Consider the following 15,939-nt stretch of genomic DNA (forward strand, 5'->3'; position numbering starts at 1 on the left):
CTCATGCTGTTGATCACTGGGTTGTCTGTTCCAGACTTGCTTTTTCACAGACCCCGCCATATAGCTGGAATATTGCTGAGTGTGGCGTTAAACAACAAACAAACAAATCATAAAAACAGGTATAGGTAGCTTTTTAGTTCTTCCTCCAAATCTAACAACTTGTTTCCGAAGCAAAGGGGGCGGTGGGGTAGCCTAAGCGTTGGCTGGTCACGCCGAAGACCCGGGTTCGAATGCCCACATGGGCACAAAGTGTGAAGCCCATTTCTGGTGTCCCCCGCCGTGATGTTGCTGGAATATTGCTAAAAGTGGCGTAAAACCAAACTCAGTCAGTCAGTCAGTCCGAAGCAAAGAGACTAGATCAACATCATAAATTATTTAAAGACTTTCACCAAGTGGTCTAAATTTTAAGATTTCATGAATAATAGGTTACACAATCATTAAAATATGTCGTTTTACTTTATTTTTCTCCCGCCCGCTATTGAGCCCCCTGGCTGTTTGAGGTTGGTGATGAGACACGATAAAAATACGGATGGCTTAATTCACTGGAGATGCCTGCATGTGAATTGTCACGCACCGTCTCCCTGAACAGGGAAACGCTGAACAACTTCACAGGCATGCAAGGTGTGTAAATCACTACACTGCTGGCAAACCTGAGCGGTTATAACTGCATCGCCATACCGCACGTAGCTGAAGGTACGGGGTTGTCAGTACACGAATGTTAACATGTCCTGCATCGTTATACAGACACTCCCGGGGCCCTGTCGTGGTGTATGTATTGTGTTTACACAACATGGCTTCTCGGCGAATCTCTGATGTGAATTTATATCATTAATCTCGAGTTGGATGTAATAACAATAAATAACATTGAATTTGCTTACCACAAAGATGACGAAATATTGTACATGTGATGTTACGCAGGTGAAAAAGAAGGATATATATATTTTACAAGTATTAGCATTATTTTAACATGTTTCTTTTTATGTTTAAGCTGCGTGTATATATTGCGGCGGGTCTGTTTGTTGTGGGAGGAAAGCCCGAAGTGATGCAGGGTATGGACGGTTACCACTATGGTGAATCTATGGAGCAGTAACGTGCTGACAAACCTAGAAACATGATCAGAGCTAATCCCGGCGTACTACTAATAATTCTGGTACCGAATTTATCATAATATACGTAGACAAATTCCCTGGTTAGTACAGGTGAGGTTGCATCGGGACACAATGACAAAGACAAGGTGTGTCAAACTTTCAGGACGAAAGTGTAGGTGCGCACCCCTACACACACACACACACACACACACACACACACACACACACACACACACCTCTGGATCCGCCTATGCCCCGTGATATAACTTGAATACTGTAACATATGTTATATTTGGGATGACACTTTTTTAGTAAAGTACAAATTCTAGTACTTTTTGGGTTGAGTCCCATCCAGGATTCGAACCCACACCCTCAGAGTCAGGCACCTAATCGCCAGCACACAAAGTCAGACGCCTAGACGGCTCAGCCACCGCGGATGGGACTCAACCCAAAAAGTACAAGAATCTGTACTTTACTAAGAAAGTGTAATCCCAAATATAACATATGTTACATTTGGCCACTTTCTAAAATGGCATTGTGTATTTCATAACTTGAATACTGTTCCCCAATTTCACCAATTTTTTGTAAGGACAGCTTCCTCCAAACATGAGTTCACGTAGTAATGTAGTATCAAAATTAACTATTTTTTCTGTACATACTACATATGTGTCGTGCATAACATGTGCCTTGAGTTAGACATACATCGAGTAAAGATGAAAATACATGGTTATCATGCTACTATTCAATTTTTTTGCTTATTAAATTGTTACTCAGGAATATTCCAACTATATGACGACGATTTGTAAATGATTGAAGTTGGAACAGATGAACCAGGGACTGATGCAAGGAGCGACAGCCAACGCCATCGGGGTAAGGTGAGCTAAATCAACTGAGTGAGTGAGTTTATGTTATGCGGCTTTTAACTATCTTCACGCCGGGGGGACACCATTACATTCCTTCGTACAGTGTACCCATGTGGGGAATCGAACCGGGTCTTCGCTCGTCACGCCGAAGACCCAGGTTTAATTCCCCACATGGGCACAGTGTGTGAATCCCATTTCTGGTGACACTGCTGGAGTATTGCTCAAAGCGGCTTAAAACTAAACTCACTCACTCACCTCGGCGTGACGAGTGAACGCTTTAACCACTAAGCTACTACCCGTGAAGGTCCGGGTTAGAATATTGATCTTCAGTAACCCATGCTTGTCGTAAGAGGCGACTAACGGGATCGGGTGGTCAGGCCCGCTGACTTGGTTGACACATGTCATCGGTTCCCAATTGCGCAAATCGATTCTCATGCTGTTGATCACTGGATTGTCTGATCCAGACTCGATTATTTACAGACCGCCGCCATATAGCTGGAATATTGCTGAGTGCGGCGTAAAACTAAACTCACGTACGACCAGTACAGGTTGCTAGGGTCTATTATAACCTGAATTCTTCACGGTGTTGTTTTGTGGCAGTTTACGACAGATGTAGAGGTGTGTTAACATCAGCTGAGACGGACACGCGACAGATCCTGTTTATGAAGCAGCTCGCATCTGCTAACATCCGCCACTACTGTCTAATGCGTTGTTATTCTGGGAAGTCTTACGACAGACCCCAGTACGAGTACAGTGTGTATACACCGCTCTGTTACCATGTGTCATAATGTATGTCAAGGTGAAGCGACGCGGAGATATGCATTGGGTCTGAAGCAGCGTACACACTGACTGTTTCGTTACATGTAATATTTATCACAAGGCAAACAACCATGATCTGAGGGCCACATACAATATTTGTCTTATATCCGTTTACCAAGTCTACAAGGGTCTGCTGACCCAAGGCTTCAGTCCTTCAAGTGTACGAAGTCTCAGATTACAACGAGGTCAATACCTGTTCTGTATTTTCCTTTAAGACCTTTAAGTGTTGCCTTTGTGCGAAAAAAACAAGTACAAAAAAGAAATAAGTATTTGAAGGAGATAAAGCTGTCAACATGGTTTGGTCTTTTTGAGACGGTTCTGTTTCAAAAGAGCACAGCTTGCACCCACGAGAGCACAACTCTGGAAGAGCCCCAAGGGCACTACTCTGGAGACCCCTAAGTGCACTACAGTGGACCACTCACAAGAGCAGGGCACTACGAGGGAGCACCCGCAAGGCCACAGCAGTGGAGCACCCGTTAGAGCACAGCACAGACCACCCGCTAAAGCACTACACAGTAGCAACGGGTAGAGGCGGCGCTGCACCTACAGCAGTGTCAGGGTCCTTGTGATAAGTCGGTTCGACACCCTCTTTACCTCAGGACACCGAGAGATGGTCAGTGTTGGTCGGACTGGGTAGCAGACATGTGAATCAGAATCGGATTTATCGTGAACGTGATAATTCCTCTGGATCGAAAGTGAGAAAAACATATCTTATAAGAAATCATGACAAACCTCAGCAAAAAACGTATTGTCATCATCCTATCTGTGATAGTGGTGGCTGTTGCAATCATAGCACCCACAGCATACTATCTCACCCGTCCATCGGACACGGGGGATGAGGTTGTGCCAGGAGGGCTCCCCACAAATCCCGAGGCCCAGCGACTGGACTGTTTCCCAGAGGCGGAGAATGGCCTTGAGCAGGTGACGAAGGAGAGCTGTGAGGCCAGGAACTGTATTTTCGCCGGGTCGGGCCAGGGAGGGCCCGATTGCCACTTCCCCCTGGACGGGTACGGGTATTCTGTGACGGGCACTGAGGACACCCCCCTAGGGTTCAAGGCGTTCCTGAAACAGAAGGGGAAAGCCCCTTTCGGAGGTGACATTAATTCAGCTGTATTTGAAGTACAAATGAGGGATGAAAATATTCTTAGGTTTACGGTAAGTAGTTAATGGCTGAATGTATATGTGGTTATACAGATTCTTGAATATCATTTGTGACAATGAGTCATTAAATATGTCCGATGTCACAACAAATACCCACCTTCAACTACACAATATAGCTAAGTTGGGTATGAATACGAACAGGCTGATATGGCGACGTTGCGCTTCTACTACATGGCTAATTAGCAATATGGCTCTGGCACAGGTTCTGGCTGTGGGGTGGCCCAGTGGTTAAAGGGTTCGCTCGTCTTGCCGAAACACCGGGTTCGATTTCCCACATTGGTACAATATGTATTGTACCCATTTCAGGCTTCCCCTATATTAATATAGCTGGAATATTTCTAAAAGCGTCGTAAAACAATGTTCACTCATAATATGGCTGAAAATTACAGTTGCAGCGGAATATATAAACTGCATGGACAGTTAATGATGTCAGTCACCAACCTCCACAAGCGACCCATGTATTCCAGGTCACCGCGATACAGCTGGGATTAACTGCGAGCTTACTGTGTCGTTGAGCACTTGCCTCCCTCGGATAACATGGCATACAATCTGATGTTGCTAGGGCACAGGGTTAGAAAAACCCATGTTCCAGAAAATACAAAAAGTGAAAGGTTAAAATTGAATCAAAATCTTTGTTGAACTAAAAAACACCAAATTGTGTGAAATACTGCATACTCGATCCTATGATACTACCGACCGCCCCTTCGTGCTTTGTCAATGTTATATGGTGCTCGGGGGTTTCACAAAGGGGGATATCTAGAGCGGCGTTAAAGAAACAGACAGTCACCAAATAATTTCCATTTTCAAGAGGACAGGCCTAGGTTAACTTTGCTTTCTATCACACTCGCCAACGGCCGCCATACAGCTGGAATATTGCTGAGTGTGGCGTTAAACAACAAACAAACACGCCCAGGTATGAGCGTGTTAGCCAGAACAATGCTTCTTTAATGTCGCTGAACCTGTGCCAGAACATTTCATACATGACAGCGTTGACGAGCGTGCCTCCTTCATGTCTCACAACAGATGAATGGACTGACTGTACCCCTGCTTTAGACATTCTTGCACATTTACATACCGCTGCACTTAACATTCACTGCGACAAGCCGAAAAATATGAATAAATTATTATAAAATACTTAAAAGGCCTAGAAGGCAAGGAAGTGACGTGAATGGAAAGCTATGTACTGTTAGCTCTGGAGGACCTGTGTCCGTACTTCAGATGGTCAGTTTGGACTTCCAGATGCATAGTGATCTGACCCGTAGGTATTCAAGCAATGGCTAAAGTCAAAAACACCTGAACATCTAGACTAACGGTTAGTCTCTGAATAATATAGATAGATAGATAGATAGATACAAACAGTTCCCTTGAAATTGAAAAGGAGCCCCAGTGAAAAGGGAGAATCGGAACCTGAGCAGATCTGGACCTCTTCCTGAGGAAATGTCGACTTGCATCATTTAGGGCTTTAGCATTGCAGAAAGGGGTGGCCAGAATGGAAATAGTGTGGTTCAAGGACTGTGACACAGACTACTGATTCGAGTACTGAACACCAAGCATTGGTTTGATAGTCGTATTTAACAAGATGCTTGAGAGTCCATGCTTGCTTTGAGAACACAATGTCGCCTCAGCGAGATGCACGTGAAATATGTATTGTGTCTATTTTTGCACCGCGCCTCGCACTTATGAATACGTGATTCGTGGCAAGTATGCAATCTGCAGTCGACTGGCTTGAGTGCATTATACTGACAAACTGAAAAACGTCGCCTGATAATGAATAGAGTAGGGTTTTTTCATCTACGATCGTTTCTACAAATAAAAGCTAATGAAAAGAAGAGGAAATCTTTTGAAAGCCGATAATGCTATGCAGCTCATCAAACAAACTTGCGACGTGTCGATTTCAGCCAGACTGTTATTTACATCAAACAGCTCAGAGTACCTCAGTCTTGCTGGAACCGTAAATCACCAACAGCGCTGTCACATTATATTCGACTTTGCCCTTTAAACGAGGTATAAAGGTATTCTCACCAAGGTACTCACATTCACGTTCGGGGAGGAAGTCAATAGTAATTTCAAATATCACTTTTGATCTGCTGTGGAATTTCACTGAACAACAGACTAAAATTGTCACATATAATCCCATCCTTGCGTGAGGAGGGCAATTCGTGACCACAAAGCGCCTGGTGACGGAAAAGGCGAGTGTCGTCGAATGGGACGAGACTAGGCTGTATGCGATATTGAACCGTACGGGGCAAAGTAGAAACAAATGTTCCATTCTTATATACTCAACCAAATTAACATCTTCGCACTTGTTAAATTGTATGTGTTTGTTTGTTTGTTTGTTTGTATACGCACTCAGCAATATTCCTTGTATATCGCGGTAGTCTGTAATTAATCTATTCGAAACCAGACAATCCAGTGATCAACATCATGAGTATTCTGAAATTGATCTTCAGTAACCCATGCTTGTCGTAAGAGGCGACTAACGGGATCGGGTGGTCATGCCATCGGATCCCAATTGCGTAGATCGATGTTCATTCTGTTGATCACTGGATTGTCTGGTCCAGACTCGATTATTTACAGACCGCCGCCGACCGCCTCCGTGGTGTAGTGGTTAGAGCGTCCACCCGGAGAGCGGAAGGTCGCGGGTTCAATCCCCGACCTCGTCATACCAAAAGACGTTAAAATATGGTACTTGTTGGTCCCTGTCTGGCGCTCGGCATAAATGGGTACAACAAGGACTGGTCGGCTCGGAGTCAGTATACTGTGTCTGAGTGGGGTATTCATGCTTCACTGCGGCATGGTATCTCAGTGGGTTAGCACTATAAAACAAGCTTCAGTCTGGGCTAGTACAAGCAGCCGCGCATACACATACACACGCATGCACGTCGTCATATGAGCGAAATATTCTCAAGCACGACGTTAAACCCAATTTCACCTCACCTCACCTCACAGACCGACGCTATATAGCTGGAATATTGCTGAGTGCGGCGTAAAACTAAACTCACTCACTCACTGAAATATATCCATAACGTATTTTCGATCGTTTCAAATACTCCGTAGAAAACGACAGTTGTGCTGGTTTCTACAAAAATGTTAATCAAATAATCAGATAGGTGTGTTGTAATTACAAAATTTCAGTCCGTTTGAGTCAGAAACGGACCGATGAATTGCACACTTTATCATTGTACAAAATTGCCACATAAATATAAATAGTACACATGTTTATCATTTACTAATACCCAACAGCTTTCATATACTTGAAAATTTTCCGGACCCCACCACAAACATTGTGAGGGTGATGCGAAGCAGGTAGGGGTCGTGTCAAAATCACACAAATTAAAACATTTGGACCACTTTCAAAAGAACCTTGTATGGCAGTCTATCAACAAGCTCTATTCTGAAAACAAATACATGTCGCTGAAAATTTAAAAAAAGCGTTTGAAGCAAGAACACAACCTCAGAGTATCAAAGTACACACTCTGGCGTCTCTTACACTCTTTTGGGTATCGTTGTAAGAAAATGTCGGGGGAGAATAGGTCAGTACTCTGTGAACGCCCTGATATCGCTGATTGAGAAATAATTTTCTCAGGGTTATAAAGAAAAAGCGCGAGGAAGGGTTCGAGCCATTGTACTTGGACGAGACCTGGGTCAATGCCTCGCACACTGCCAGCAGTCAGTGGGTACCCGATGGGGGTGATAAGGCGTCACGTAGAAAGCTGCCTCTAGGGAAAGGAGAGAGACTAATCATTCTCCATGCTGGTTGCTCCAGCAAAGGCTTTCTCCCAGGCTGCGACTTGGTATTCAGGGCAAAGTCCACAGATAACAGAGACTACCATTCCGAGATGAATGGTACGGTTTTCCTCGATTGGGTTAAAAACAAGTTGGTACCAGCTCTACCAGAGAAGTCTTTTATCGTAATGGACAATGCCCCATACCACAGCGTGCAGGACCCCGACAGTAAAGCCCCGACATCGAACAGTCGAAAAGGTGATATGATATCATGGCTCGACAAATTTCAGATCGCACGGCCTTCAAAGGCAACGAAGCCTCAGCTATATGAGATCATAAAAACCCACAAAGGTGAACCTTTCTACAAAGTTGACAGTTACATAAAAAGTAAGGGTCACGATATTCTGCGACTTCCACCCTATCACTGTGACCTTAACCCCATTGAAATGATATGGGGTATTGTCAAAGGAGATGTTGCCAGATCAAACACAACTTTTAGATTACGTGACGTAGAGGTTTTGGTTAAGGAATCCCTTAACAAAATCACGACTGAAACTTGGCAAAACTGTGTCAACAAGGTAGCTAACGTCATTGAACAAGGTTACTGGTCTCGGGATGGCTTACAACAGGCAACTGTGGCACCACTTGTCATCCCTTTAAGTCGTGACTATGACACTACGACGGACGAGGAACCGACAGGTCTCCCGGAATAGATTTTGAGATGTCCCCCGCCATGACTGGCTGTTCCGTTTCTGCGGTTTCACCCCGCCGCGACAGATAACAACTTTTGCGTTTTCAATGATGATAGTTTCTTAAACAACTTTTTGGTGGAGTCCGGAAAATTTTCAAATATGGGTAAGTAAAAGCTGTTGGGTATTAGTACAATGATAAAAATGATAAACATGTGTACTATTTGCCTCGCGGGATGTGGCAAGTTCAGATTTGTACAATGATAGTTAAATATTTGTAATGAACCATCGTACCAGGTACGTTGTTTCTATATTTCAAACGAGACGATTAAGGATTCGAACCCGGGTCTTCGGTGTGACGAGCCAACGCTTTAACCATTAAGCCACCCCACCGCCCCCTCGGATCCAAGATGTTTCTAGGTCTGTCTGCACCTGTAATCATCTCCAGTACTTTCAAAGTTATACACCTGAAAGACCCGTGAATTAGAATTGGTCTTCAGAAACCCATGCTTGCCGTAAGAGGCGACTCACGGGATTGGGTGGTCAGGCTCGATGACTTGATTCACACATTTCCTAATTTCGTAGATCGATGCTCATGCTGTTGATCATTGGATTGTCTGGTCCAGACTCGATTATTTACAGACCGCCACCATATAGCTGGAATATTGCTGAGTGCCGCGTAAAACTAAACACACTTACTGTAAACCTGAAACGCCTCACTTTAACTTTAGTAATGCGGTCATGGCGTTACTTAACTGGAATGTTAATGTCGTCGATAAACCAAACTGACTCATAGATGATGATGTTTAGATAAAATAAGATAAAATAGATAAAATAAAATTACTGAAAATTACTAAAATTACAGGTGAAAATGTAAGTTATGACAGGTTTGGATCCGAGATCCGTCTCTATAGTATTAAACTCCAAGCTTCATCTCAGGCTTGCCTTCATACATAGTCATGACGACAGTAGAAGGTTCTAGAAACCTTTTGACAGCGGAGTTTATCTCGTTCACTCACTCACCCACTCATACGTAGGTATAGAGGGGCAGATTAAGTTCCCAGTTCGCCAAAGAAACTGTAGATCGGGTTATTTCAGTGTTTAACTCGACTGTCCTTAAGTCATCGTGCCTCGAGTTCGATACACGCCACCCCGAGTGAGTGAGTGAGTTTAGTCTAGTTTTACACCGCTTTAGCAATATTCCAGTAATATCACGACGGGGGACACCAGAAACGGGCTTCATACATTGTACCCAAGTGGGGAATCGAAACCGGGTCTTCGGCGTGACGAGCGAACGCTTTAACCACTAGGCTACCTCACCACCCCAAGCCACCCCGAAACAACGAGGATAGCTATCACTCACGTACTGAAGTGCAGAGCACCAAAGAGGATCAAAATGAAGCAATGATATGATGGCAGCTGTTTCTGTTTGTGCCTGGAGAGCACGTTCCTGGCGGTTCGATCCTATCACCTTATACCATACCACGTTAAAAGATAGTACTTATTTATACCCTGCCTGTCACTCGGGATAAAACAATTCCCGGAGCCAGTATGCTGTGTCCCATTAGGGTAACTGTGTTAAACTGGGGCATGATCCAGCTGAGTACAAGCGACCTGTGCCATTGGGATACGATGACGTGTCAACTAAGTCAGCGAGCTGACTACCCGATCCCGTTAGTCGCCTCTTACGACAAGCATGGGTTGCTGGAGACCAATTCTAACCCGGATATTGACAGGTTGTATGCGTGTGACCCAAATCGGCAAAACAATTCTCCAGTTGTTTACTCGATATGACAGACGGTGGCCCTCTTGTTATTCATGCAATGTGATATTATTTAAACAATTCCTAGCGTCCACAAAGGGAGACACTGGCTGTGATCTGAAACTTCCCGGACACGTGTACGCGCGCATACATTGCCCCGTTTAAGTTGGAAACCTACCGAAGGTGACCCGTGAGGTTTTGTAGTTGACACCAATATTATTCTAATCCTGTTTATTTAGTGACTGTGTGACAGTGTTAGATGTTGGTATTTTGGGCCATTGACGTATTTTTAGGGATCAGACCCTCCTGTCATATTATGTTGCAACTAGCAGAGCAGAGTTTTGTCCCTTGGGCGTGCTCTGATTGGGCCTGACCATGTTTCTAGTTTAGAATAGAAGAATAGAACAGAATAGAAGAAGAATACTTTAATGCCGTTTCAGGAATTCGTGTTACATCAGCAGAGCTACTGGCACATTAGAGAGATACCAAACATATTTACATAAATTCATTGATTTAGGTATCTTCACATTTGTTTAAAAGACATATGGAACTTGGAATAAAGGATGTACGGGCTCTCTTAGTTTTCACAATTGGAACTTTGTAGCGGCGGCCTGAAGGGAGGAGGTTGTATTCCGAATTTGAGTAGTGAGTTGGGTCATATAATTTTGACAGCTTGATTCACGATTTGCCGTTCATATATTGATGATAAACATTCAAATCTGACTCCAGCGATTTTACTTTCAGTGTTAACAATTTTGTCTATTTTAGATTTGAGATGAACTGAGAGAGACCCGTACCAACAATGGAAGGAAAATGTTAAAATACTCTGAATAAATGCTACATAAAGAGATGACATCACAGATGGGTTAACATTAAAAGATCTCAGTTTACGCATGAGATGAAGACGTTGTTGACACTTTTTGTATAGGGCTTCAGTGTTAGAGTTCCAGTTCAGCTTAGAGTCAATGAAGGTTCCCAGATACTTACTCCGACACTGTCTCAACACATTCACCGTTGATTATCACTGGAAGCATTTCTGTGGGTTTACTCCGAAAGTCAATACAATACCTGTGATTGTGTGTTTCTCCTGACTGACTGAGTTTGGTTTTACGCCTCTTTTAGCAATATTCCAGCAACATCACGGCGGGGGGACACCAGAAATGGGCTTCACACATTGTACCCATGTGGGGATTCGAACCCGGGTCTTCGGCGTCACGAGCCAACGCTTTAACCACTAGGCTACCCCACCGCTCCCGTGTTTCTCCTGATTGGCAGACGTCTAAAACATCTTTTCATCCCACATCGTACCGGGTTCCGGTATATTTGGTGCCAAGCGCTCCATGCCCAGCATCCGAGGTGATTAAATCGGGTTGTCAGGTTCTGTGACTTTAGTTGGTGCCAAAGGGCGGTGGGAGCCTGGTGGTTAAAACGTCATGGCATGTCTGAAATATTGCTAAAAGCGGCGTAAAACTAAACTCACTCATTACTTGGTGACTGCACGTTAACTTGTTCCGATGTATCCTCAGTTATCACTGTCTGTTATAATACATACTCTGGAAACATTCCCCACAATACCACTTCTTAATACGCCACATCCAAAGGTGGAATATTTCTTACTGTGTCGTTGAGTAACAAATGCACTCAAAAAATCAAAATATCAAGACAAAGTGAATTAGTATTAGTGACCCGCTAATGGTGTGCCTTTCGTTCCCAATCAGTGCAGTCTGTCACAAATGACAACATTTGATTGGCTACTGGTTGCATGTATTTGTTACTTCTCAGATCGATGACCCCAACTCCCCCCGCTACAAGGTCCCCGTGAACCTCAACCTGCCGTCAACCAAGGCGGCAGACGCCAAGTACAACGTCGTCATCACAAACCGGGACACCTTCGCCTTTCAAGTCATCAGGAAGGCAACAGGCAAAGTCATGTGAGTCGGTGACCTTGGCATTGCGTATCAGTGAACGTCAATGAGCTCATCGATTGGTTAGAACTGTTGAGAGGGATTGGGGTTTTCGGCAGCAAAATTCCACATTTGGGTCACGGGGGAACGCCTTGATTACCCCATCGACACAGCTTTTTGAAGAACAAATTATACATTCAGTGTAGTCTTTTTAAAATGTCGGAGTGTCACCTTGAATAAAAGTCGATTCTATCAGATAGATGTACGCTTACAGAACATCTATCCTCTGTTCATGTCCTTCCAATACTCTTCTACTACGTTAGATCTGCAGCCTAACAGTTTCTTTTTGCAGGAGCTTTGCTGTTATCATGGCCTATATCCCTATTGTATCTACTGTTATTCAGCTGGGACACGGGCGTTGGGGGACTGACGTTCTCGGACCAGTTTCTGCAGATCGCCACTCGCCTCCCTTCGGACAAGGTGTATGGACTTGGCGAGAACCATCACAAGTCCTTCAAACATGACCTCACTAAAACGTGGCCGATGTGGTCACGTGATCAGCCCCCGTGGCAGACTGTGAGTTTCTGAGTTTTCTCAGCAACCATTAAATCAGTGAATATTTCACTCATAAGTCGCCTTCCATAATATGTTTTTCATTTTTTTGTTAAATTCCAGTAGTTGAATCGGTTTCATTTTACTTTATAAAAAATAAACATATTTTATCTTATTGTCATAAATAATTATATTTTATTGTATGTAAAAAAAATTTATTTTGATGTATAAAATATTTTCTTTTTTTCTTGGGGGCTTGCGTTGGGGTGTCAGGTTCCGACCACATCATGTAGGTTATGTGTTGGCTGGCTATATGTCGACCGCCTCCGTGGTGTAGTGGTTAGAGCGTCCGCCCGGAGAGCGGAAGGTTGCGGGTTCGATCCCCGACCGCGTAATACCAAAAGACGAATATAAAATATGGTATTTGTTGGTTCCTGCCTGGCGCTCGGCATAGTCCGACAAGGAATTGTCGGCTCGGAGTCAGTATAATGTGTCTGAGTGGGGTATTCATGCTTCACTGCGGCATGGTGTCTCAGTGGGCTAGCACTATAAAACCAGCTTAAGTCTGGGCTAGTACAAAAGCCGCACATACACATACGCATGCACGTCGTCATATGAGCACTACGTTAAACCCAATTTCACCTCGACTTGTGTGGTGCACCGTATCCTGCACTGTATCGTACTTACCCTGTGTCTGTTAAGCATGGCTATATCCATAAGCAATGATTTATCGTATCTGATGCACCTGTACCCAATCTGATTTACCCACGTCTAGCCCCAGTCCAACCTGTACGGCGTCCACCCCTTCTACATATGCGTGGAGGATGACGGCGGTAACTCTCACGGCGTTTTCTTACTCAACAGCAACGCTCAAGGTACGTCAACAGTGGACCAAGTTTGTCTCAAGTCTGTCAAGAACCGTTTTATCGATGAATATGCTGGATGCCCCAAAATGTTTTGTGGAGAAATATGCAGCTTCTCCATCTAGAGAAAAATGTATTACGGGAAGCAATGACCGAAAAGCACCAGTTACAAAGACTGTCTTCACCTGTCTTTAGGAATTGCCAATCGGGAAGGTTAACATTACCGTTGTGTAACTGTTCCTGGTATTCTAAAATTTACATTCCATGATTAATATGAAAGATTTATTTTCACAGATTATTCCTTCACTGACACTCCCAGCCTGACGTATCGTACGACTGGCGGTATCCTTGACTTCTTTGTGTTCATGGGGAGTACGGCCAACAATGCTGTTCAGCAGTACACGCAGGTAAGACTAAAGTAGGCAAATTGCTTACAGTGTGTTTAATGGCCTTTACGTCATGCATTGTGTGACCGCCTGCGTGGTGTAGTGGTTAGAGCGTCCGCCCGGAGAGCGGAAGGTCGCGGGTGCGATCCCCGACCGCGTCATACCAAAAGACGTGAAAATATGGTACTTTTTGGTCCCTGCCTGGCGCTCGGCATGAATGGGAACAACAAGGACTGGTCTGCACGGAGTCAGTATAATGTGTCTGAGTGGGGTATTCATGCTTCACTGCGACATGGTATCTCAGCACTATAAACCCAGCTGAAGTCTGGGCTAGTACAAGCAGCCACACATACACATACACACGCATGCACGTCATCATATGAGCGAAATATTCTCAAGCACGACGTAAACCCAATTTCACCTAACCTCACCTCATGCATTGTGTAGTTCGTTAGTAATGGTGAGTCTGATTTTACTATTGGCAATATTCCAGCAATATCACGACGGGGGGACACCAGAAATGGTCTACACACTTTGTAACCATTAACGCTTTAACAACTAGACTACCCCTACAGTCCCTCCTAATATGGAATTCTTTAATCTACAGGCACAAGCCCCATCAAAGTACTTACCCGAATATGTTTTGAAGTTTGTGACACTAAACCCATTTCATATGGCGTCTTATCTCTATGTTAGTCGCCTTGTTGGGTGTACATTTTGTGTAGGATTTAATATGATTATAGACTGTGTTAATGATGAATATGAATATTGAAAACCGTCTGTTCTGTCACAGGTGATCGGACGCCCCGTCATGCCTCCGTACTGGGCTCTTGGGTTCCAGCTGTCACGATATGGGTACAATAACATCTCTAATCTCAGGAGGGCCGTGGAGAATACCAGGCGGTACGACATACCTCATGTAAGTACTGGGATACCACTCTTGAGACGGCTGGCCCTCATCTCTGGAACAATCTTCCATCTCACCTCAGAACACAACCAGATTTAGCTGTTTTTAAATCAAATCTGAAGACATGTCTCTTTGGTGAAGCATTTGAACTATATGTGATATCTTGACCATCTTAGAGCCAGAGCGCCTTTGAGCGGATTACGGATATTGGCGCTATACAAGTATTTGTATGTATGTATGTATGTAAGATGCCGCTGAATATCTCGTGAGAATACCAGAAAGTCGTATATAGCTCTGTACTAGACATAGAATACCAGAAGGCCTTGCATACCTCACGCAAATATTAGACATAGGAATGTGTGAATTCCAAATAGTTATGATCAGCAGATCCGAGACCGATTAATAGAAAAGTACCTTATGTGTCGCAATGTATTGCAACCATTTATTGTGCGTATGGGGCGTAGGGTCAGCGAGTTCAGTAAAGGTTACAAAAGCGAGGTGGTTGACTTACTCCATCACAGACTACAGATCAGATATACATATACTTGTGGCCCCACATGGCGTTAGGTGGTTGAGTTTGTAAAAATAATAGATAACCATTATCATCGTTGTGTATCTTTAACGACCTGTTGGACATGTCATTTGTTCAGATGACCTCGTGTTCCATTATTGGATGACACTTGGTTCCAGGTGATTTCATGTGTTTACGTGTGGTCAAACTTGGTTACATGTGGCTACTGTGTGTTGTAGGACGTGCAGTACGTCGACATTGACCACATGGACGAGCGGAAGGACTTTACAATCGACGACATCAACTTCCCCGGTTTGAACGACTACTTCAACGAGCTGAGACAGGAGGGCATGAAAACCATCATTATCTTGGTATGTGGTGCATCACCATGACTTACAATTACACAAAGCACGATGTCAGTAAAGCACCCATTCTCTTTCCACAGAGGTTACTTGTCATATCTTCCTAGGAACCTCTGTTCGAATACGGCCATATTTCCCGGTTCTCGTATAATCCCCTAGAGGCAAAAAATCGCAACGCGAATTATCTCCATTCTTTCTGTCCAATCAGAACACGTGTTACATCGACTTAGATCCAACTTGACTAACGTAAGCAAATATGGGGCCACAAATATCCCTCCTCTGCCGGGGACTTGTGTTGATGTGACACACAAGACATTTAATGGCTAGCTTGTCCGTTGTCAACGAG

General features: G+C 44.1%; 1 protein-coding gene across 1 annotated transcript in view; it reads left to right on the forward strand.

Annotated features, from left to right (window-relative positions):
* The first annotated feature begins 2,693 nt into the window (after positions 1 to 2,693).
* Positions 2,694 to 15,939, forward strand: part of LOC124254995 (sucrase-isomaltase, intestinal-like) — a 63,706-nt gene continuing 50,460 nt past the window's right edge. The window contains 7 exon segments of the mRNA XM_046688836.1: positions 2,694 to 3,925; positions 11,891 to 12,039; positions 12,417 to 12,588; positions 13,340 to 13,439; positions 13,722 to 13,834; positions 14,607 to 14,732; positions 15,471 to 15,602. Of these exon segments, the coding sequence (XP_046544792.1) occupies positions 3,494 to 3,925; positions 11,891 to 12,039; positions 12,417 to 12,588; positions 13,340 to 13,439; positions 13,722 to 13,834; positions 14,607 to 14,732; positions 15,471 to 15,602 (1,224 nt within the window). The 5' untranslated portion in view covers positions 2,694 to 3,493.

This window comes from Haliotis rubra, unplaced genomic scaffold (assembly GCF_003918875.1).
Source record: "Haliotis rubra isolate DU_JTF1 unplaced genomic scaffold, ASM391887v1 Scf59, whole genome shotgun sequence".
Taxonomy (NCBI): domain Eukaryota; kingdom Metazoa; phylum Mollusca; class Gastropoda; order Lepetellida; family Haliotidae; genus Haliotis; species Haliotis rubra.